The 24,149-nt window shown below is 43.6% G+C and overlaps 1 protein-coding gene across 1 annotated transcript in view; it reads right to left on the bottom strand.

The window, feature by feature from the left end:
* Window positions 1-11,640: 11,640 nt before the first annotated feature.
* The window catches only part of PRDM6 (PR/SET domain 6), a 142,329-nt gene continuing 129,820 nt past the window's right edge, over window positions 11,641-24,149 (bottom strand). Inside the window, exon 7 of the mRNA XM_075541445.1 lies at window positions 11,641-15,332. Within this exon, the coding sequence (XP_075397560.1) occupies window positions 15,299-15,332 (34 nt within the window). The 3' untranslated portion in view covers window positions 11,641-15,298. The remainder of the gene's footprint in view (window positions 15,333-24,149) is intronic.

Raw genomic sequence — 24,149 nt, 5'->3', positions numbered from 1 at the left:
GTGTGGACTACAACTCTATGTAAAACAGACCCAAAGCCTCACAACTGGACCAGTAGACAATATCATGAGAAATGGAGAAAAGATTGAAGGATTTCTTTTCCTTGGATCCACAATCAATACTCAAGGAAAGCAGTCAGCAAGAAATCAAAACATATTGAATTGGGCAAATCTGCTGCACAAGACTTCTTAAAAGTGTTGAAGGGCGAAGAAGTCAGTTCCACGATGTGGTGTCTGCCCGGGAATTTTAATCGCCTCGTATGAAAGTGAAGGTTGTCCAATGAATAAGAAAAACCAGAGAACAATTGATGCATTTGAATTATGGCGCCAGCCTGGAAAGCACCATAGGCTAATGGAAAGCCCAAGGAAGGTGCTTGAGAAGCAAGGACAGTGAGACTGTCTCACGTACTCTCGGCTTGTTTTTTATTTATTACCCTGGAAAAAGCAAACAAGGACCACCCTCAGTGAGACAGTCCGACACGTGGCAGAGAAAATGGGCTTGGCTTGTGAGGAGATTGCAAGACCATGTAAGGCTCCCTCCTATTGTACACAGGGTTGCTTCGAATCAGAGCCAACTCAACACCACCGAACAACCCGACACTTTCTGGCCCAGAGTAAATGCTCAAAAATGTTTGTCGAAATGGATAAATGAGTGAATGTGGGGCCTTCGAGGGCAGATACACAACTCTACACAGCATGAAGATTCCACTCATGCAACACCTATTTATCAGACAACTAATATGTATAAGACTTTGAGGGGGAATACTTTTTTCTAGGAGGAATAACTTAAAGATAACAGAAAAATAACCCAAATTATTAAAAAAAAAAACATCAGAACACTAACAAAATATAGAGATTGACTGCCTCTGACCAACTTTCCCGAGTGTCATAGAGCAAACTGACCCCTGGGGTGAGGGCGTCATGAAGTAGACATGCAGACGACAGTTCTAGAGAGCCCTGCATTTCAATGCGATACAAGCACACACCCAGGCTTAGTCAAGTGAGGGGCTTTACCCTCTCAAGTTAATTTTAGCAATTATTTGATTGCATTAGAATTATTTAAGCATCACCATACTAGGCTGTGGGTGATGAAATAATGTACCCACTTCCCAGAAACATACACTAGAGGAATTTCTGTTACACAAATTAGACAGTGAGCCACATTTGATTGATTCTCTTCAGGGGTGGCCCTTGTTCCTAGAGATTTTTCCAATTCCTACAGCTTCCTACGTCCTTGCATGTACCTCTTCCAAGTGTTTCCATGCTCTTCTTGTCTCTTTTTCTCCCACTCTCTTTCCTTCCTTCAGAGTTTCCATCTTTGTTTTGTGTATTTTTCCTCTTTTCTTACTCATTTCTTTCCCCACTCTCTTCCTGATATTTTTAATCTTCTTTTTCAATCTCTCTGTTCTGGTCTCTCACACCATCCTCTCCCTGTCTCTTTCTAGAGAACAGTGAAATGTAGAACCCCCAAAGAGAAGTTCAGCACCTTCTTGTCCTTACTTTGGAAGTTGAGATTAGAGGTGGCAGGGGAAAATGAGAAGGTGATTTTGGGAGCATCCAGTCACAGGCTAGATTGTACTTGCTGCTAACAAATCTACAAGCTGAGCTCGTCACATGCTGTCGTTTCGGGCAACATTGTTCATACATCACATAATGCTCGTCTATGTTGTGTCTGTCAGAGCCCTGGCAAGGAGTCTGTTCTGGATTGGACAGTTGGACCCAAGCACATGATCAACACGAAACACCAAGAGGTCCATATTTGGGCATGAGTATGCTTTAAAAACTAATGAGGCTTGGCACAATTGTGGCTCTGGAAATCCAACCCACAGATCAAGAAACACATGATGAGAAATCAAAACAGAATTAAGTGGGCTACTTTTTATATATATAGAAATGGAATGGTCAAATGTTATCAGTGTCCAATTTTATACTTTTTCACATACACAAACAAAAAGGACCAAAAACAAATCCACAGCATGGATTCAAAGGCATTTTGTGATTGTATAAGACTGCCTTTCCTAAATGACTTTGAGATCATGGAATAAACATCCCTTCACCTAGGACAGTTTGTGTATGATTCTATTCAGTGGAGGAGAAACAAACAGGGTTAGTCCCACAGTCCTTGGACATTGAAGGACAAAGCACTCCATTTCAGAATAAACAGAATACAGATCACTGAATCCCTGTTATCCTTAGCCTCATCTTCCAGGGACCCTGAAATCGGAACCAATTTCAGATGTTGCCCCCCGCCCCCCACGCTTGCATGATTTCACTTTAGGGATTCAGAATCTCCATCAAACTGACCAACTCTTGGTTCCTCTAATCTGTGGCCCATCAGATCTTGGTTTGTTAGCTACTTACCTGTACCCATATGTGTATATCTATCCATTAAAACCATTTCTTTATCCAATGTGAATGTACACTTTGGGGGAAGATATATGGTGGGGGAAGGAATGGAACTAATCCAGGCTAACAGATAGCCACTGGGAAGACTTGACAGTAGATATAATTCCTAAATACAGAGACCTGGACCTCCATAAGCAAAAAAGGGTTGGACGACGAACTAGTGACCCATATACCTGAGAGCGGAATGTGTAGAAGCAGTGCAGTTGTTTTTTCGCTAAAGTAAAGGCATTCCATCACAGTCGATTTACTTTTCTCATATTAAATCCGCTCCAACCTTTGTATAATGTCATGTGCCTTCGAGGTCTAGGTTTTAGGAGAGAGTGGAGATATTTGTATCCCAATATTAATAGTAGTTATTTGAATAGGAGAGGTGGAAGTTTCTGCATTTTCCAAAAATACGTATTATGTTTTGCTTGCTCGCTTGCTTGTTTGCACTTCACTTTTACAACATCTTCAAACAAGGGAGTTTAATAACAATGTTCTGGGGACACAATAAGAGCGGGCTGTTTCTATGGATGAGTTAGGTCATACCAGTTTTCTCCTGCTGGTGTGACTTTGGCTCTGTGAGCTTGGACAAGTCATTTCATTTCCATTTCATCATATGGTAAATTGGGGCTCCCCAAAGCACACTGCTAACATCCTTCCTCGCTCTACAATTCTAAGTGCATATCCGAAGACTCACGTGTCCATATTTCAACAACATCCACGGGTGGTGAAGGTGAAAGAGAGAGTCCTTGACTAGGGGAGCCCTCCCAGGGGAAGATTTGTATAAGGCTGATTTAGCAAGTGAAAAATGGCCTGCGACAGATTAATGTGGGGAGGCTTGATCTACTCAGTATCTGGCCCACACAGCCTGGTCTGATCAAGCCTTCAAAGTCATATGGTCTCTATTTAGATGTACAATAAATAACTCAGACTTATGAGTTAGACACCAATTGATGAAATCATCTAACCCAGAGAGGAGCACTCCTCCAGGGCAGGCATTTTGGAAGCAGAGACCATCCACTAGGCTTGCCAAGCCTGGAGCTTTTATTCTCACTGGTGATAGAAATGGCAAGATTCCTCCCGATTTCAGCTGACCTTTGCTCTGAAATATACCAGTGGAGGTCATGGAGAGCTTGGTTCCCACAGACTCCACCTATGAAGAAAGGTCGTTCTAATTTTATTCACAGGCTGGACTCCGTGCTAGGAAGCACACAGGGTCTGCATGTGAAGGACAAAAAATTTCTGGGAAAATCAACTTTATCTTGGAAAGACATAGGAACAACTACAGGTAGACATGTTTTGGAAGTACTGGCGGCAGCATCTTGAAGCCGTATGCACCTGATTGGAAAGGAAAACTATGGATGTGTTCATATCTTTTGAGAACAAAACTCACCATGGGTGCTCAATAAATATCAAGCAATCAATCACTTCTCCAGCCAGAGAGAAGTTTCCTGTTCCAAATATGCAGTCAAGGAAGGAGTTTTGGCCAAAGGCCTGTCTCTCTCTTCCAAATGATGTGATTCCAAACTCTAGGAAAAGTTTGGGTTTTTGTTGTGCTTTGTTTGGCTGCTGTCTTCGGTTCTCTTTCTTTCTTTTCACAGCAACTGAGACGGCACCCCCGTCGGCACCTCTGGGACCTGTCATTTTCAGACCACTTATGAGACCCTGCCACATGACAATCAGACTTTTACAACTTCATGGAAAAAATACACTTAAATGATCACCAGGAAGCCGGTGGCTCTATTTCCCTCCCCCCACGCCCCCAAAATGCTCCGAATAAAAATGGATGAGATTTGTAAAAGGAAATCGATCGCCTTGGATTCTTTGAAAGCATTCACTGGGAAATAGTCACATACTGCATTTATTTGACTCAAATTTACAACAATCAGGATGCTTCAAATATGAGCGTCTGCCTTGTTTATTGAGAGATGCATACATTATAAATGTTACCTCTGGGTATTGAGGCAGAGAACACCAAAGATGTACTGCGATGGCTGACACACTGCTAACAACTTTTAAACACAGACATTACAACAAAGATCACCTACATTTCAGCTCAGAAGACTGAGGTTTCCCTGATTGGGAAATGAACTCCTCCGGGTTCCCGCTTTACGCCGCTCTTTAAAAGGATGCATGTTTTAATGGTCCCTTGGGCACACACGAGTTTCAAGACTGTTCTAGTTGTAACTTTATAGACAGCAATGGACCATTTGTCTTTGGCTCTTAGAGAAGGGAACTGAAGCTACATGATCACATATATTTTCTCTTTAATAGCCATGTATCAAATCCCCACATTCTCTTTAGTGTGGTGGGATAACAAATTGATATATTAGCCATGTGAGATTTTTTTAACCTTCATATTTTTTTAGCCTGTGACCTCATGGGCATCTCCCATTCGGAGCATTGGACATACAGCTTCCACTGGGGGCAATTTCAGAGATGGGTGAACAAAGGGGCAAATTATGAGTTTTTAAATTTATAAGCCACTTAACCTTGAAATAAAAAAAAGTGATGGTAATTAGAACTAATCTCCTGGGATTCCATTGTTTACCCCCATCCCAGATAATGATCTATTGAGCTAATAAAGAGAAAAGTGACTGAAAAATTGGTAAAAGGCCCTAATTTGGGAGTGAATACTGTGCGTAGGCTGAAAGAGGGCCATTGGGATATAATAAATTGGACCTAGTTTCCATCTTGGGTTCTGAGACAGAGCCAATCCCCACAAAAATCCGCAAGTTATTCTGTCTCTGCAAAGTAAGCTAGGTAGGGTGTAGCTCTAAGTGGAAATGGGAGAGCAAGGAGAGAAAGAGCGTGTTCAAGAGGCCTGAAGGCCAGGCAAGCAGCCGCTGCACAAAGAGCTATGGCCAAGAGTTTCCAGGCAGGCTTCTGAAGAAGCACCATCCACCGTAGCCCATGCCAGCTTGGAAAGGTGGAGACTGGCTGAGACCCAACATAGATGGCACATCTCAGCAGATACCAGCAGCAATAGACACAAAGAGACCCACACACCTCCCACCTCTGCAACTCACACCAGAAACCTCATTGCCACCAGCCCACACCAGATGTCAGGTTGCCTAGGAAGGCCCTTAAAACCCACCCAGGTGCTTTGCTACTGAAGAAGGCCCCCACAAGCCCACCCCAAGTGACTTGTTGCAAAATAAGACCTCTTGAACCTATTAAGTCCTCACAAGAGGAGGAAAAGAAGAAACCAAAGCCCTAAATGATGGCGTCTAGCCTTTAGATTACTAACAAAATATTAGAATTGACTAGATATCCTCTGGCTGTCAGATGGAGAGAGAAAAATTAGATTTAAGAAATGAGGCGATTTTTTTTTATGTTTGTGACCTGAAAAATATTATAACATATCACAACATACAATTAATATACTCAGTAGTATAATATGAAAGAAATACTCTCATTGCCTGTACTTACACGAACAACATGTTTTTGTTCATAGGTGCATTTACTTCCAACTAATAGCTACCCTGGATACGGCCCCCTCCAGCCCTTTACCATCCTTGCTATGATGGAAACACTGTTAGTGTCATTTCCCCGTTAGTCACTTCAATTCATCTCAATGCTTCCTCGTTTTTCATGGATCCTCTACTTTGCCAAGCACGATGACTCTCTCAAGGGATTGATTCCACCCAATGACACGTTCAAAACGTGTGAGCAAAATGTCTTCATTCTCACTTCTAAGGAATATTAAGTCTGCACTTCTTCCAAGATAGATCTGTTTGTTCTTCTGGCAGCTCATGGTCTCTCTAATGTTCTTTGTCAACAGAACAATTGAAAGGCATCCATTCTTTGGTCTTCCTCAGACACCTGTTTTCACATAGACATGAAGTGATTGAAAATACCATAACCTGTGCCAGGTGGTCCTTATTTTATATAGCATGAAGGAAGTCGTTTGCGGCTGCTTTCCAGCTGAAAGAGGCTCTTAGATTGCTTGCATGCTGCTTCCATGGGTGTTGAATTTGAATTCAGTCAAACGGAAATCCTTGACAACTTCAATATATTTTCTGCTTATCATGATGCTGCAATCAGTCTAGTTGTGAGGCCTTCTGTTTTATTTATTTTGAATTGTAATCCATTCTGAAAACAGCAGTGTTTGATTTTGAATCATGTGCACATCATAGGCTGTCAATCATCTTCCTCCAGTCCTGATTATGTGTCATTAGTATGAGTCCATCTTCTCAAATGATTTGCTCAGGATACAGATTGTGAACATATAATGAAAAGCTATAACCCTGACTCACACATTTTCTGATTTTACACCATGCAGTACCCACCCCTCACTCTGAACCCCAATTCAGGTAGAATGACTGGTTCTTGATCTATGTGCAGGTGTCTCACGATTAAAATTAAGTATTCTGGAATTCCCAGTATTCATAATTTTATCTATGACTTATTATGATTCAACAATTGAATGCTTAGTTAGTATAGCACTGGTAAATGTCTTTCTGGTATTCTCTGCCATCAGAGATCAGATTCAGCTGATATCAGTAATGATATGCCTTGTTTTAAATCCTCTTCTGAATCTGGCTTGAATTTCTGGGTGTTCCCTGTCACTGTCCTGCTGCAACCATTTCTCCAGTGTCCTCAGCATGACTTTACTTGCATGTGGTGGTGGTGACGCTGTTTGTCAGAGAGGAGTGAGAGGGAGCTGGTCCACCCGCATTTCTGTATTCTGTTGTACCATCTTTCTTCGGAAGGGGCACCAATAGGGATATCTTTTAGTTGTTTGCCTGCCTCATTTCTTGGCCTAGGTGAGCACTACCAGTCTTGCAAATCGAGTTTGGTCAAGTTGTCTGGAGAGACCCTCTGGAGAAGGATGCCATGCTTGGTGGATGCCCGTGGAAAGACATAGGCCCTTGGCAGGATGGGTCGATACAGTGACTACAGGCTCAAACACAAGAACAAGTGTGAGAATGGCCAAGGGCCGGGCAGGGCTTTGTTCTGTTGTACACAGGGCACCTAATAGCAACAACAACCAGCATTCCATCCATTGTGCAAACATCTCAGTTGGTATTTTGGAATTCCTGGAGACTTGCTTTAGTACATGCCGTCAGTGCAACGTGGACTTCTCCCTTCAGTCCCATTGCCAGTTCTAGAACAGAAGCTTCCCCAGGAAGTGCTTGAGCACGCATCATTTCTTTGTTGGGACTGTGCATTCTGTCCACCTCCTTTTGAGGCTTCCTATGTCGCTTGATGTTGTATCCACAGACTCCTTCAATACTGTAGCACGGAGCTTCCCTTCCATTTTTTCTCTTCCGTTTTTCCACCTTGGGAAATGCCAAGCGTAGGCTTCCCTCTTGGTGTTCCAATTCTGAGTCTTCACTCGCTTCATAATACTTCACTTTATCTGCTTGAATTGCTCTTTGAAATTTTCTGGATTTTTAAACTTTATTTTTTCCACTTGCTTTAGTTATTCTATATTCAAGAGCCAATCTCAAAGTTTCTTCTGAGAGATTTTGGTCTTTTCTAACTTTCCTGTCTTTCTATCTGTTTCTTCTTGAATGGTGTCTTTGATGTCATCCCCCAACTGGTCTGATCTATCCTCACTCGTTAGTGTTCAATGCATCAGACCTACTCTTGAGATATTCAGGTGGGATATACTCAAGATTGCATTTTCTTTGTGTGTGTGGACTAGTCTTCATTTTCGCCAGCTGCAACTTTAACTTGCATATAAGCAATTGATGTGCTATTCCACTGTCAGTCCCTGGCCTTGTACTGATGGATGATATTGAGCTTCTCCATTGCCACTTTTCATGAGGCAGTGGATTTGAAATGGATCCCTGGTGACACAAGGAGTTGAGTGTTGGCACAGCGCTGACAGCTAATGGAAAGATTGCCAGTTTGAACCCACCAACTTCTCCATAGAAGAAAAATGAGGCAATTTGCTTCCATAAAGATTACAGCCTCAGAATCTCTATGAAGTAGTTCTATTCTGTCCGACAGGGTTACTGATGTGTTGTGATAGACTCAATGGCAGTGGGCCAGGGGCTAATCAATTTGAATCTTACATACCCCAATTTTCAAGGTCCAAGTGTGCCGTTGTTGTTGTTGCTAGATGACAAGTAGTTCTGACTCATAGCGACTGTATGGACAGCAAAATGAGATAGTGTCCAATACTGTGGCATCCTCAAGAGTGTTTCTGTGTTTCACCCATTGTTGCAGCCACTGTGTTAATACATCTCTCGGAGAGTCTTCCTCTTTGCCACTGCCTCTCTATGTTATCAAGCATGATGTCCTTCTCCAGGCACTGGTAGCTCCTGGTAACATGTCCAAAATATGTGAGACAACGTCTCCCCATCCTCGCTTCCAAATTCTTACTATACTTACTGAACAAGACAAATTTGTTTTGTTTTGTTTTCTCTTTTGGCAGTCCATGGTATTGTCAATATCCCTTGCCAGGACAAAAATCCCAACACATCAATTCTTTGTTGGTCTTTCTCATTCAATCTCCAATTTTCACATGCATTCGAGGTGACTGAAAATACCATGGTTTGAGATAGGTGCACCTTAGTCCGCAACGTGACAGTGTTGCTCTAACGGAGTCACGTGCTGCTGATTTGCCCAATGAGTAAATATATCCTTTGCGTTCCTGACTGCTGCTCCCACAGCCGTTATTTGCGGATCCAAGCAAGATGAGATTCTCGACAGCTTCAATTGTTCTCCATTTACCGTGAGGTTACCTATTGGTCCACTTGTGAGGATTTGGGTCTCTTTGTATTGAGTTGTAATTCACGGAAGGCTGCGATCCTTGAAGTTAACAAGCCTTCCTCTAATCCTCATGCTAATCAGCTGGCTTCCAACTGGAGTGACAGTCTTCACAGATGCCAGCTTCTTGAATTATTTGCAATCAGCACACACGATGAATGGATACACCTTTTTCTGATTTTAAACCAAGCAGTTCCCCCTTGTTCGGTTCAAAGCACTGCCATGGAGTCGATCCCGACTCGCGGCGACCCTGCGTAGCAAGGTGGAGCTGTTCCTCTCACTCCTGGGACTCATCTTTCTCCCCGGGAGGGGCTGGTGGTTTTAACGTGCTGACTTTTCTGGTAGCAGCCCAATGACGAGCCACCGCATCACCAGGGCTCCAAGTGTACGGTCACCATTGATGTTACTGAAAAAAGTATTTGCTATGAATAAGTTATCGGTCTTGCAAAATCCTATCATGCAGCTCCCATCTGGTTTCTATTATCAAAGCAATATTTTCCAACTACCAATGTTTATTTCTTTCCAACTTTTGAATTTTGGGATCATAAGTAATTGTCAATACATCTTGATTGTATTTTTTTAATGAATTTCAGATGACCGAAGTTGATAAAAATCTTCAATTTCTTGACCTTTAGCACTAGTGGTTGGTGTGTAAATTTAAGTAACAATTGTATTAATTGATCTTCCATGTAGATACATGGGTATTGTTTTACCCCTGACAAGTTTTGTTTCAGGCTAGATGTTGAAATATTCTTTTTGACCATGAATGTGAAGCCATTTCTTCTCAACTTGTCACTCTCAACAGAATAGATTCTAGATGGTCAAAGCCAGTCTGTTTTGGTTCTGGTGAGGGCATTGATCTTTATGCATTCCATTTCATTTTTTACAAAATCAGTACATCAGTTATATTTCATGAATTTCACATCTCAATTACTAATGGATGTTTGCAACACTATCATTTCATTTACTAGTTATGTCACAACACCAAATGGAGGTCTAGACAGCTTTGTTCCATTCATGTCATTAAGCTTGATGCTTCTTTGAAGAGGTAGCTCTTCACAGGCCATATTTTGAGTGCTTTCTAAGCCGAAGGCTTCAGTGTTCAGTACTATATCAGACAATATTCAGCTGCGACTCATAGCTTTTTCACGGATGGATTTTTTAAAGTAAGAGACGGCCAGTTCCTTCTTCACCACCTGTGCTAATCTGGAAGCCTGACTGTCGACTATCCATCATGGATGCCCCTACTAGCTTTTGAAATCCCGGTGGCATAACTTAGCATCCTAGTAATATGCAAGCCACCGCAGTACGAGATAATGACAGATAAATGATAGCTAAGCAACATACCACACGGAAAACAAAAAGCAACACACTTTGCCTTAGCAAGGTCATAAGTTAGACGCTTGCTTGGTGAGAGGGAAATCATCAGAAAGCTGGACCGCAGTCCCAGCGCCGCTTCACACTCGTCATGTAAACTTCCGTAAATTACTTCCTTTCTCATCTGCGAAGTAGGGACGGTGCTGTCTCACAGTGACTCACATAAGGTCATGCTCAAGGTCACATGTGAACGTGACCTTTTTAGACCGCAAAATACTGTGAAAGCATAAGATATTTTAAGCATGTCTGAGAGCAGGGATCTGGCAAGGTCAGTTCCAAGAAGCAACCAGAACATTCATCAGTATATACTTCGTCTTTTCTTACCATCTGACCTCATGATTCAAGAAGCAAAAGCTCACTTGAGATGTCGAATAAACCGAAAATCAAAACCAACTGCCATCAAGTCCATGATGACTCATAAGCACTCTCCAAGGATACTCTGTAGGGGTTCCGAGAGGCTGTAAAACCATTCTTCACAGGCATATTAGGAAAAAAGTTGGTAGTTGGATTTTTCCTCTAGCACCGTAATTGTAACCATATCTAAGACCAATAAATGTGTAAGGCAAGATGCTTCTCCATTTCACCTCTCCCCTCAAAAATTCAGAATACTAGCAAACAAAACCACCAGCAATTAGAAATTGGTATTAATGTATTTGTCTTTTGCGCCAAACATTGTGTTTATCTTTATTTTACAAGGTTGATCTTCTGAGTCTCTCTGTAAAATGAGTTCTTCATTTCAGAAGAACCTATTAAATATCTGGCAACTAATCTAAACAAGAATTGTCAATCCTCTTATGCTGAAACTCAAGGAAAGGAAACGGGAGGCCAAGAAGCTACTAGATACTACAAATAACTGGGGCCGTAAAAAGACAGGACGGGGTGATGGATAAACAATCGTTAGGAGTAAAGGTCTGTGAGTCCAGGGGAATCATTCAGCCCTGACCAACAAACACTTTGGAGCCTGTGTTTGCACGGAATCAGAAACATTATAAATTTTTTTCTTGCATATGTACTCTTTATTATTTTTTGTGCTTTCCTGTATAAAGTACACACAGACTACCACACTAGATGTGCATTTTTAAAGAGTTCTTCCAGGGTGCTTGAATTACACAATTCCCACCCCCACTCCCCGACCCCTTAAATTATGACTTTGGAATCTAATCCACATTAGACCTCACTGCACATTTTAAGTGTAACTTCTGAGTACAATGAATAAAAATGTCAACACAAAGGAATTGTATAACTCCCTAAGGTAAAGGCATCTTATTGATATGCAGTTTCCTTTGGGAAGATAAACTGATTCAAAATTTATTTGGAAGCAACTATCCATGCTAGATTGACAGGTCTTTAGATATGATTTTTACCTCCTTTGCTAACCTGTTTATTTCACATACAGTTCACCCAATTTCAAAGTAAACTTGTATTTCAAAATCCAAAGAGACTTGGCTTCTAGAGATACATCACAAGCATGGTCAAAGTCTGAAACATGGCATGGGTAGCCAATGCTAAAATGAATCCACTTTCATCACATCCCAAAGGAGGAAGGTAGACAGGCAATGCTAAGGAAGGGCATGTGCATGCAGGGGGTTGAGTTAGACACCAGTCCTCAATGTCCTCTTTTGCTGACAATCTTTAGAGACTCAATGGAATGTTTGGTGAACCTAATTACAGAAGTTTAATGAAGTGGAATTATTGAAATTTTCAATAGGCAAAACTGTGATAAAATCTGTGTGATGTCGTTCAGACTTCCATATTTTTATGCATCTAACATGCCCGTTTTACATATGCCAACCATGCCCTCCCCACAAGTGTTTTCATAAACATGCTGTATTGTTTTTACATGTTGCTGTAAAATGTTAGCACAGAGAGTTTGCAGAAATACCTCGACGGAAGGGGCAGTTGGCAAAAAACATCTAGTGCGTGCTATATGCGTAAAAATACAGTTGCTACCACTAACCCCCAACAAAGGACATTTCTGGACTTAGAGAGCGATTATAACATGTATTCCTAGCCCAGGAAATGCCCTAAGTGAAAGAACAGCGCACATTCAATATACCTTTCTTTGGTTTGTTGGTGCACAGGGTAGCTTGCTCGTAACAAGTGAGGCAGGTAGAAAATGATGGCAGCTGACAGCATTAATTCTGGTAGCATCATCTTTCATGATAAAACTATGCCCAGCCACGTCACATCTCAGAATGCCGAGGCTGAGGAATGCCGTGGTTCCTTGGGACTAGTTTTGTTGAGGATATCTGGTTCACTATTGCCACACTGACAAAGTAAACATACATATATGTATATTCTAATACACACATTTCTGTCCTCTGTTCTATGGAGTCCCCTATTTGAGGGCCTAATGAAAGATCAGTGGGTGCCCCTACCATTATAATATTCAGGCTCTGCATTGAGATTTCATGTAATAATTTATTTAGAAGGGGAAAAAGTTCCACTCTGACAAAAGCATTTTAAATTCCTCATCTATTTCCCCTCCCCTCTCACGTGGACTTAAATAATGCTGCGGGTGATGAGTTTCATACTTGATGATGCATTGCTTAAAGAGTGTATAGATGAATCAATTTTCAAAGGAGACCTTTTGACTTAATTGAATACTCTCATATCTTGAGTTATTAGAGAACAAATCAGAACCACCTGTGTGGCTAGGCTTTGCTTCAATGACTGTCATTTCTCCACAGACACTTCTCCTTGGGCTAAATGGTACATGCCGGGGTCGTCTTCTTGATCGTTGGCATCATTTTCATATCTGGAGAATCCACAACTCGATCGTCCGTTTCCTTCTAAGATTAAAAAAGCAAATCGCGACCATTGAGTTGACGGAGACTTGTGGCAAGTCCCTAGGAGCCAAAGAGAGCTGTGTTCCATGAGTTTTTCAATGGCTGTCACCTCTAGGAAGCGATCACCAGGTATTTCTTCTGAGATGCCCGTGGATGGAGAGAGAGGTGCTGCCAGTCTTGCCTGCTCTTCGTAGCCTGTGATTCTTTATGCCACGTAAGGCCCTCCTGTCTAATAAGATAAGCCTTGCTAAGAGGTGTAGGTAGCTTCCTTCTGCTCTTGAGCCAAAGAAGCTCAGAGCCTTCTATCCGCTGCTTGCTGGCCAGCCTTGCCCCTCGGAAACAGGGTTGGTTTGGGCCTTTCCCCTAGTACATTCTGGGTGGCGAATTAGAAAGAGAGGGCAATCTTCACCATTTTTCTTGTTAAGAGTAAAACCCAATTGCCCCTTCAAGGGAAAGCTATGTTTATTCTTTCCTGGTAGCAGGGAAAGGAAAAGGTTTGTGCATATCTGCATCGCTCTGACACTGGGATACTGGGGGCCATTTTTACGTCGCTTTTAGCCTTTATCTCCGGACAAAACGGCCCTTTGCCCATGGAGAATAATGTAAAATGTCAAGTCAACTGACTGACCTCATCAGAGAGAGAAAAGCTGACACTTGGCTAGCGTAGAGATTTTCACTGGAGGAGTTTCACTGGGGGAGAGTTCGAGATTAAGGACGTGCTGTTTGGCTTTATTGAGGGGCACATGGGCACTCCTTAGAACTAAGTCACTTACAAGACCCCCTACCACTCGTGCATAAGTTTTCCCTGCTAGCTACCATGAGCAAGGAAGAGGAATATATAACCAACAGCAGATCCTTCTGAAGAGGGAAAGGTGGTCCGGCAGGGGAGGAGACGGTATCTTCTTATTGCAAAGGCTCCACTGAGAGAATCAGACACACTTGGCTGGCTGAGGAACCCCAAGCCCCCGTGGCACACACTCAGCACCCTCCAGCAGTGACCGCGTCTCTCTCGGAGGGGCTGCCCGAGTGTGCCGCACAAAGCTTGGAGTGGCTCAATGGGGCATTCCTCCTGCGATCTGCCAGCCACAGCTTCGGTTAGGGGCCTGCTGTCGGTAAGGGTCACAGAAAAACAGATGTTGAGCACAGCCCCAAAGGGGGGAGGGGGGGAGAATGGTGCACAAGACTCCTCAAGACCCAGGTTTTGACCCTGTCAGAAATGGAGTTGACCAAGCTGCTTCCACCCACCAGGCCAGCCCCAGAACATGTGTTTAGCAGGACTTGGTGTTGAGTGTTGCTGTTGGTTTCTCAGGTTGACCCACTGACCAAATATGATACCTCACCACTGCTCAGGATTTTGCAAGTTTATAATCCATATGGAAGAAACATTGTTATATAAACCTTGCCAAGACTGTGGACCTTTTAAATTCCCAACTAAGAAGCTGAAGAAATTTATGGCAGTGTTGCTAGATGGGGAGGCCAAGTAAACTCGCAATGTTGATCTTAGGTCTGTTTAAATTTCTCTTGCTTTCTGGCACTTTAAGCAGTAGTGGAAAGAAATCATTTACTCAGGGGAGCATTAAGCATTTGGAAACACAGGGGTACCAGGGAAGAGCATTAGGGACATAATTGATGTGACACATGTGGTCAGAGCCCTCATGGGGCAGGATTTCACGCCAACCCTGTAGCCAGTGGTGGATTGGTGGGCGGTGCACAAACCCAACAGCCCTTTTGTGACGTGTACAGAGCGGATTCTCTGGAGGCTCAGCTTTCCTACCAGTGAAGATGGAATCAGTCATTAGCCAGGTTGCCCCACTCCCAACAGCCCGTCCCCCAAAAGGACACGTTGCTTCGAATGTCGGTCTAGTGCAGCTTCTGTGCGAAGATCCAGTGGGCTTCCAAAACGCAAGGCTGTGGCTCTTTCCTGCAGGTTCCTCTGTAATCAGCTCTGGGTCTCTCTTCTGCCTTTTGCACCAGTCATGGGTGTGGGATGGGCCCCGAGAGCCGCTCCATTGCTGGTGCTTTCAGGGGTGTAGCTGGAGGAGGAAGAGTTGAACCCTGAAGACAAAGATCAGAATGGAGCATATGATTAGACCTTCATGTGCCAATTGTCCGCTTCATCCTTCTCCTCCCTCCACTCTCTGGGGGTCGAAGTTTAGCAATGAACCCTTGGGCAAGAGACGGTTCTGATTCTGCAGACCTCAGGGAAGGTTGGGAGGCAAACTCTCTGCTCTTTCTGAGATTTGGAAGTGCAATGAAGGAGCCTATTTTTACATGCCAGGTTACCTTGATTTAATACAAGATGAAATGCAATCTGATCTGTGAACTGGTAATGGACTAACAAATGGCTCAAGTAAAACGTCATCTTACTGTCAAGTTCGGACGCGATGGATAGCTTTCCCAGGGAGCCTGCTAACTGTGCGCCCGAAGCTTCCCAGCTTTAGGAATTTTCTGGATGTGACGCCTAGCCCTTATCTAGCCTCCTGCCGCCCCGTCTCCACTTTAGTGCTCACTTGTGTGTAATATGAGTACTTTATGTCGAGAGAACTAGCTGGGGTTGAAACTGGAGGAAAATATGCTTTAATAGAATTTATAAGTCAACAACCCCATAAGGTAGACTAGAATTTATTAGAATAACATCTCCTAAGAGCCTTCCATACTCCAGCTTCATTGGGTTTTTGTTTTGGTTTTTTCCCCCTAAGCTGAGGGAAGTTAAATTGTTTGAAGCCTGCAGCATTCTTCACAGACATGGGGGATAGGGAAAGAAAGCAAGAAAGGAAGCAGAAGGGAACAAAGGTCTGGGCTTCCGGGCTCCCTTCTGTTTCCATCGCTCGTGGCCCCGCCCATTCCCATGGAGTCCTTGAACACGTGTCCCTTTCGCTGCAGACACTCCAGTGCTTTCTTCGCTCAGGAAGTTATTCTCCCCACGCGTTGTGAGGTCTTGGAACAGAAGTGAGAGGAGCAAAAACAACTGCAGTGCCTCCGGTCAAGGGAAAAATCCGATTGCATCATGTGCTCAAAGACGACCTTGGCGGGGTGAGGGGTGAGGGTGGTGGGCGGCTGGGATGGGGGTGGGGGCGGGCGGGGAAGAAGGTGGGAGGTGAGGAGAATCACATTTCCTACAAGTGTCCTTTCTCTCCTTAGGGGAACCCCTGAGCCAGCCGTCCCTGTCTGAAAAGGAGGCTTGTGAAAGGACATTCACAAATAAGGTTTGATGGGATCCAACTTCTTATGTCACATTGTGTGGTGTTCGTGCCCAGGGGGTTTTATTTTTACATCTCTCTCTCTCTCTTTTCACCCCGCTTAATTTTTGCATGTTATCCTTGGCTCAGACTCCACTAACATCCCCAAATCTTGGTGGCTTTTCTCAATAGCAAAATAAAATTGTTCTACCAAAAAATAGATTTTACATTTGAAAAGTTCATTGCTGTTCCCTTGAACGAGGGGAACTGTGGTTTGGAAATTTAAAAACAACTTGATTCTGACTCATAACGACACTACTGGGCAGAGTAGAACTGTCCCTGTGGAAACTCAGTTCACTGCCATCCAGTGTTTGCCAACTCATGGTGACCCTGGAGGGTAGGTAGAACTCATGGTGACCCTATTAGTTTCCAAGACTGTAAATCTCAGTGGGAGTAGAAAGCCAATTTTTTCCCCACAGAGTGGCTGGTTGTTTTGAACTGCTGACCTTGTAGTTAGCAGCCCAATGCGTAACCACTATGCCACCAAAGTGGGTAGAAACCAAAAACCAAAGCCAACCTCACACCATCGCAGAGTCAACGCTGACTCATAGTGAACTCCTGTGGGTTTCTGAGACTGGAACTGTTTACCGGAGTAGACAGCCCAGTCGTTCTCCCAAGGAACTGCTAATGGTTTTGAACTGTCAACCACGTCGATTGCAGCCCCCAAAGTAACCACTAGCCACCAGGAATAAAAGTTCTGTTAATCCAGAGGTCTCCAGATGTAATGGACATAACTTCTGCCTCCTTTTCAGAAAAAAAATTCCATTCCCCACCAGCAATAAAAAAAGCTTTTGTTTTTAATCCATAATCCAGGATAAAGTGTAGGCAACTGCTTTTGCACCCTATCCCCAAAATCATTCCAGAGCCTTCCCAGGGGACTGTATCACCCACTTTGGGACACACCCTGTACATAACCCATCTGTAAGTCAAGCTACCACATCTGGCCCACCTCTGGGTGCCAGGCAAGATTGCCCAAGCAAGGTGAACCAGAGTCTGCTGTGTTTCTTTACTAATCCTGTGGTGAGCCATTTCACATTTTCCCCACCACATCATAGGATCTGCTTCTAGGTATGGTTGGTATCTAGCTATCTCTCTCCCAACCATGGAGCACCTTCCTACAGAGTCAAAGCATCTTTTCTAGTGTACATTTCCTGACAAGGTAAGCATGGGTTTACCGCCTAATTTGTGGTGAACACTTTCACAAGGGTTTCACGCTATCCATGTGACCTGGCTCACTACAAATCAGCAGGAAGCACAAGGAAGCCTACTTGGCTTACTGGGCCCTCCATGCCTGGTGCTTGGGACCAAGGAGCCCTGTGTGTTGAATCACCTGCCACAGGTAGAAGGCACCTCAGGTACCTGTGACCTTCGAGGAGGGCTGATGGTTTAAACGGCTTGGGTTCTGCTTGAGAGAAAGGGCTTCTTAGAGATTCTGACCCACCATCACTGATCTTTCTTAATATTTGGAGGCAGATGGGGGACTGATGGGAGAATGGAGAGATCATTCCAAACAATACAATGATGCAAAATGCAGAGCAAAAGCTAGTAAAAACCAACACTCTGAGTTCTAGCTTCTTTAAAGGAGAGATGGGAACCATCTGTTTCTTAGAATCCCAGAATAATCCCTGGGTGCTGCCAACTGTTCATATGTTCAGTGGCTAACCAAGTTGGGGGTTCAAGTCCACTCAGAGGCAGATTGGCAGAAATACCATGTGATTCACTTCTGAGAAACATCAGCCACTGGGAAACCTATATAGCACATGTTCTACCCTAGTACACACCTCCGGCACCGAGTTAGCGCGGACCTGCTACAACCAGCACGGGGCTGGGGAGCAGCCTCAGACGGGTTGAGCACAGCAGTTCAGCGAGGTGTGTGATGCCTCCCCAGTCAGGTTCGACCTCCACCACAGACTACGTGATTTTGGTCAACTTGCTTGACTTTTTGTGCCTCATTTTTTCCTAATCTGTAAGATAGTGATAATTTTTGCTGTTGTTATTGTATCCAGTCTGGTCCAACTCCTAGTGATCCTATGTAAAGCAATTGAAATATTGCCCGCCTCATCCCATCTTCACAATTGTTGTGTTTGAACCCACTGTCGCAGCCATTGCCTCAGTCCGTGTCTTTGAGGGGCTTCCTTGTTTTTTGCTGGCCCTCTACTTTACCAAGGCGATGTCCTTTTCCCAGAGACTGGTCCTTTTCCAGGAATGGTCCTTCCACATAATGTGTCCAAGATACGTGATAATTACAGTACGTACCTTATAGTGCTGAGTCTTTTCTTCCTTTTTGGTTTTCTAACTCTAAAAAGGGCGGAGCCCTAATAGTGTCCTTGTTACATGTTGGGCTATGATCTTCAAGGTCAGGGGTTCGAAACCACCAGCCACTCTAAGGGAGAAAGATGGGGCTTTCTACTCCTGTCATCAGTTATAGACTCAGAAATCCATAGGGGGGCGGCTGTGAGTTGGCATCAACCAGATGGCAGTGAGGACGAAAGAACTCTAAAAAGGAAGAACACGCTCAACATAGTTTAAACTGAAGAACTCAAGCAAACTGAAAGCCTTGAGTTACAATATAAGAAAGATTCTGTGAGCAAAATATTGAATGATGCAGGAAGCATCCAAAGAAGATGAGAAGACTACACAGAGGTATTTTACCAGAAAGAATTAGTCCACATGCTACCCTTTCAGGAGGAAGCATATGAGCAAGAACCTATCGGTATGGACAGAAGGTGGTCAAGTTGGATTGAAAGCATTGGCCTAAAAACAGGGCTCCAGGAATTGATGGCATACCAATTGCTATTGTTCAACAAGCTGATGAATCTCTGGAAGCACTCACTCATCTATGCCAGGAAGTTTGGAAGACAGCTACTTGCTAACTGATTGGGAGCTATCCATATTTGTACCCATTCCAGAGAAAGGTGACCCAACAGAATGACCAAATTATAGAAGACCTCATTGATAAATTTACATGCAATCACATGCAAATGAAATTTTGCTGATAATCATCCAACAACATTTGTAGCAGTATATTGACAGGGCACTGCCCGATGATTGGGCTGATGTCAGAAAAGGATGTGGAACAAGGGGCCTCATTGCTGCTGTTGGATGGATCTTGACTGAGAGCATAGTATACTAGATAGATGTTCACTTGTGTTGCACTGGCTATGCAAAGACATTACACTATACGAATTATAACAAACTATGGATAGGATAGCCTTGAGAAGAATGGGAATTCCAGAACACTACATTGTGCTTTTGCAGAACATCTTCATTGATCAAGGGGAGGCAGCTGTGTAAACAGAACAGGGGAATACTTCATGGTTTAAAATCAGAAAAGGTGTGTATCAGGGCTGTATCTTCTTGCCATGCTACTCAATCTCTTTGCTGAGCAAATAATCAAGAAACAAGATTATATGAAGAAGAATGTGGCATCAGGATTGGAGGAAGGTTGATAAACAACCTGAGATATGCTGATGACATAGCTTTGCTTGCTGAAAGTGAGGAGGACTCGGAGTACGGTTGACGAAGATCAAGGATGGCAGCCTTTTATAGATTACGACTCAACATAAAGAAAATCAAAATCCTCACAACTGGAAGAATAGGTAACAATATGATAAATGGAGAAAAAGTTGAAGTTGTCAAGGATTTTGTCTTACTTGGATCCACAATCAATGCTCATGGTTGCAGCTGTCAACAGATCCAAACACGAGTTGTGTTGGGTAAATCTGCTGCTCAGGAACTCTTTAGAGTCTTGACAAGCAAGGATGTTACTTTGAGGACTAAGGTGCACTTGCCCCACGCCATGGTAATGTCCATTGCATCATATGCATGTGAAAGTTGGATGTTGAATAAGGAAGACTGTAGAATAATCTATGCATTGGAATTGTGGGGCTGGAGATGAATATTCAAAGTACCATGGACTGCTCAAAGGTCAAAAAGATCTATGTTGGGTAAAGTAAGGCTAGAGTGCTCCTTAGAGGCAAGGATGGCAAGATTTGGTCTTACGTATTTTGGACATATTGTCAAGAGAGACCAGTCCTTGGAGAAAAACATCATGCTTGGTAAAGTAGTGAAAAAGAGCAAGGGCCTCAAGAAGATGAAGGAACACAATGGTTGCAACAATGGGCTCCAACATAAGAACAATGGAAGGGGCGGGGCAAGACAGAGCAGTGGTTTGCTCTGCTGTCCATGGGGTTGCCAGGAGTGGGAAAAGACTCAATGGCATCTAAGTAACAACAACCGTAAAGCGCTGTTGTGAAAATTCAAAGAGATTAGAATCCTGGTGGCATAGTGGGTCATGACTTGGGTTGCTAACAACAAGGTCAGTAGTTCAACAACAGAAGCTGCCACTCCTTGGGAGAGAGATGAGACTTCCTACTCCATAAAGATTTACAGTCTCAGAAACCCACAGGGGCAGGTCTACCTGTCCTATAGGTTGATTGAGTCTGCACAGTGAGTGAACCTCAGTATACTACCTGCTGATTAAAAGTTAGGTGGCACTGTTAGGTAAGCATTGGACTAGAAACCACAAAGCCAACAGTTCAAGCCCACCAGCCTCTCTCAACTCCCATGAAGACTTATAGTCTCAGAAACCCTAAGTAGGGTCCCTATGAGTCAGCATTGACTCAGATTTTGTTTTTGTCTGTTATTATCACAACATATGTCAAGTACTTCAATGAAAATGTGCTTCCCTACTTCTAATTTTTAATAACATGGGTTTATGCAAAATTTAGCAGCATGAAGTCATTACAAGAACCAATTCTGCTTCTCCACTCACTAGCTATGTGACCTTGGATGAACTGCTTTCCTATGATCTATGAACATAGGTTTTCTTATTTCTAAGCTGGGTAACAATGATTCTCTCATAGGGTTTCTATGGCGGCAAAATCAAAGATTTCACAGAGGAAAATGCTTCATTCAATGGCTATGTGGGTTAGAAGCTATCAGAAGCCAAAGAATCGTGCTCAGTGTTCTTTTGTCTGACCAAGAAAACGTGACTGCGTCCACATTCCAGACAGACACTGTGCTGCACACTAAAGGTACAAGGGAGGGTACCGTGCCATCCTGTCCTCAAGGAATTTCGAGTCTTGTGAGTGGTATATATAAGGAAACATTATTTTAATTCTCTGTGGCTCTTTTTAATGTCAAAAACATTTGGAAGCTCAGAAAAGACTTCATAACAAACTATCCTCTTGCCCGAAATCTCCATCAAACTCTCCATCAAAATAGCTCCTATTGATCCTCCTGGTTCCTAACTGAATTTTGCTTAGTCATGGAAGTATCCCAGAATCCATAACTTTTATATATGCCAGAAAACCACAACCAAACTGATGGCCACCAAGTCAATACCAACTCATCGTGATGCTAACAACAGGCTAGAACTGTCCCTGTGAGTTTCCAAAACTGCAACGCTTTACAGCAGTAGAAAGCCCTGTCTTTCTCCCTCGGAGTGACTGGTGGTTTTGAACTTCTGACCTTGGGGATGGCAGTCCAATGTATAACCACTACACCACCAGGGCTCATCTCACATATACCCAAGGCACCCCGTTTTCCCATTTTCCAAAACATATCACATAAACGATCATTTGTTCACTATACTCCCTCCCACTCTGTTCACTAGCATTTCCAGAATTTTGTAACTCATCCAGTTAGAAACAGCAGTATGACTCTTCCATGAATACACTGTGAGGTGAGTCAAGACAGCTAGGACATCCTGGGGGCCCAGTGTCCAGCCTCGTCAATCAATCAGTGAGTCCATAACTACTGTATACTGAAAGTATGTTGGTAATGAAAGAAGTAGAAGGGACTCATCCCCAGGCTGAAGTTATTCTCCATACGGATCAAGTTAGGTTTCTTGAAAAAGCAGAAAGGTTGTGTGCATTCAAGCAAACCCATCAGCAAAGGCGGCAAGTCGCAGCCTGATGGCATTCGGGGCAGAACACGCAGCACTAAGAGGCCAGAGTTCGGAAGAACCAAAGGCACTGCTCTACATACGCTTCACTTCCTGCTTTTTCAGACACTTGTATTTTTTTTTCCCCAGCGAAATGGACTCCATCTGGTCTGAGTTATTAGCACTTTTTGAAAAGTTGCTTTGAAGAGCCTGTTGATGTCCTAAAATCCGTTCGCCTCTTCTTAACTCCGTTGTTTTTCATCAAAGAGGCTTTGTGACTAGCCAGAGACCACAAAACCAGTAACCCTAAGTTTATATCCAGTGATCAGGCCTGTAGAGCATAGTCTACATTTGTCCCAAAGGGAAAGGGCTGCAGGGCAATGCTGCAGAATGGAGGTTGCAGAACTCTGGGTACCACCAAAATAAGCTGGGCAACTTCTTCAGCATGTCCCTGCAATAGTAGGAGAAGGGCAGAAAGCCGAGGGCCTCACCGTGTCTGGTGGCTGTGCGAGTCCTGTTCCCAGAGACCCAGCCTGTAGGAGGGCAACCTGCCCCACCAGGATAGTGCTCAGGGCTCAGATCAAAACAACCCCTTCCAGAAAAGGGACTTTAGAGGGGCGGGGCGGGGTGGGGGGCGCGGGGGGAAGCTGAGAACTGGGGCAAGAGCAGGAAGCAGGAGGAAAGTTTAGAACTGTAGAAGGGGGGTGGTTTTTTGGTTTTGTGTTAATTTTAAAAAATAGACCAAATCTTCTTCTGTTTCTTCTGATCTAACTGTGTGAATCTAAAGACACCTCTGTCCCAGATCCCAATTATGAACTCATTCAAGGGCCTTCTTTTGTGATTTGAACCAAAACGACTTTCTCAAAGTTACCTCCAGTCAGTAGCACTGTGAGATATCAAAGATATTTGTCTCATGGTCAAAGTCAACTTTCAGAGAGCAAAACTATTTCCAAACTTGAAAACAGAACTCATCCAGCTGTGGGCTTTGGCCTATTTCCATATGGATTCATCTGAGAACAATTTTTCTTACAGCGGTTGCCTTTCTGCCTTTTTATACGGGCGATGGTGCCCTCCTAGCTGGGACTCCAGGAGACCCTAACACTCAGTCAGGGAAGCTCTGCACAGAGGAGGGGCTATTGAGGAGTGAAGAGAGGCTGATGGGAGATAAAAACAGAGCATAGTGGAAAGGGATTTTTTTTTCCAATTTGGCATGCACAAATTGGAGAAGCAGCAGAGCCAAGAAACAGTGATTCATTCCCAAATCCAAGGAAAGACAATGTTTAGAAATCGTTGCATCAACCTACAATGTTCTGGTCCTATAAAGCAGGGTAAAACTGACCCTTTGCGTTTCCAAGAGAGTAAACCTTTACAGGAGCAAAAAGCTTCATCTTTCTTCAGTGGAGCAGTTGTTGGTTTTGATCTTCTGATCTTATAGTTAGCAGCCCAATGTGTAACCCCCACCCCACTCGGGCTCCTGCCATAGTTCCTGGAATTCTACTAAGTGATCTCTAGGAGTTTAAAACCATGGTGCCAAAATTCGCCGACATTTCTTCTGTGGAGAAGGAAGACCAATGCTCCCTCCCTTGAATCCCTTGAATGACTGCAACCAACATAACATGATAGGTGTGATGCTAGTGACTTCCAGAGCCAGATCATGAAGACCATGTGGCTTCTGCCTGGTTCTCCTGGATGCTCACTTTAGGGGAAGCCAGACACCATGTGAGATGTCGAACTGGCCGAAGGCTG

This window comes from Tenrec ecaudatus, chromosome 2 (assembly GCF_050624435.1).
Source record: "Tenrec ecaudatus isolate mTenEca1 chromosome 2, mTenEca1.hap1, whole genome shotgun sequence".
Classification (NCBI taxonomy): domain Eukaryota; kingdom Metazoa; phylum Chordata; class Mammalia; order Afrosoricida; family Tenrecidae; genus Tenrec; species Tenrec ecaudatus.
Note: the sequence above shows the minus strand (reverse complement) of the source record. Positions and strands in the feature narration are given on the sequence as shown.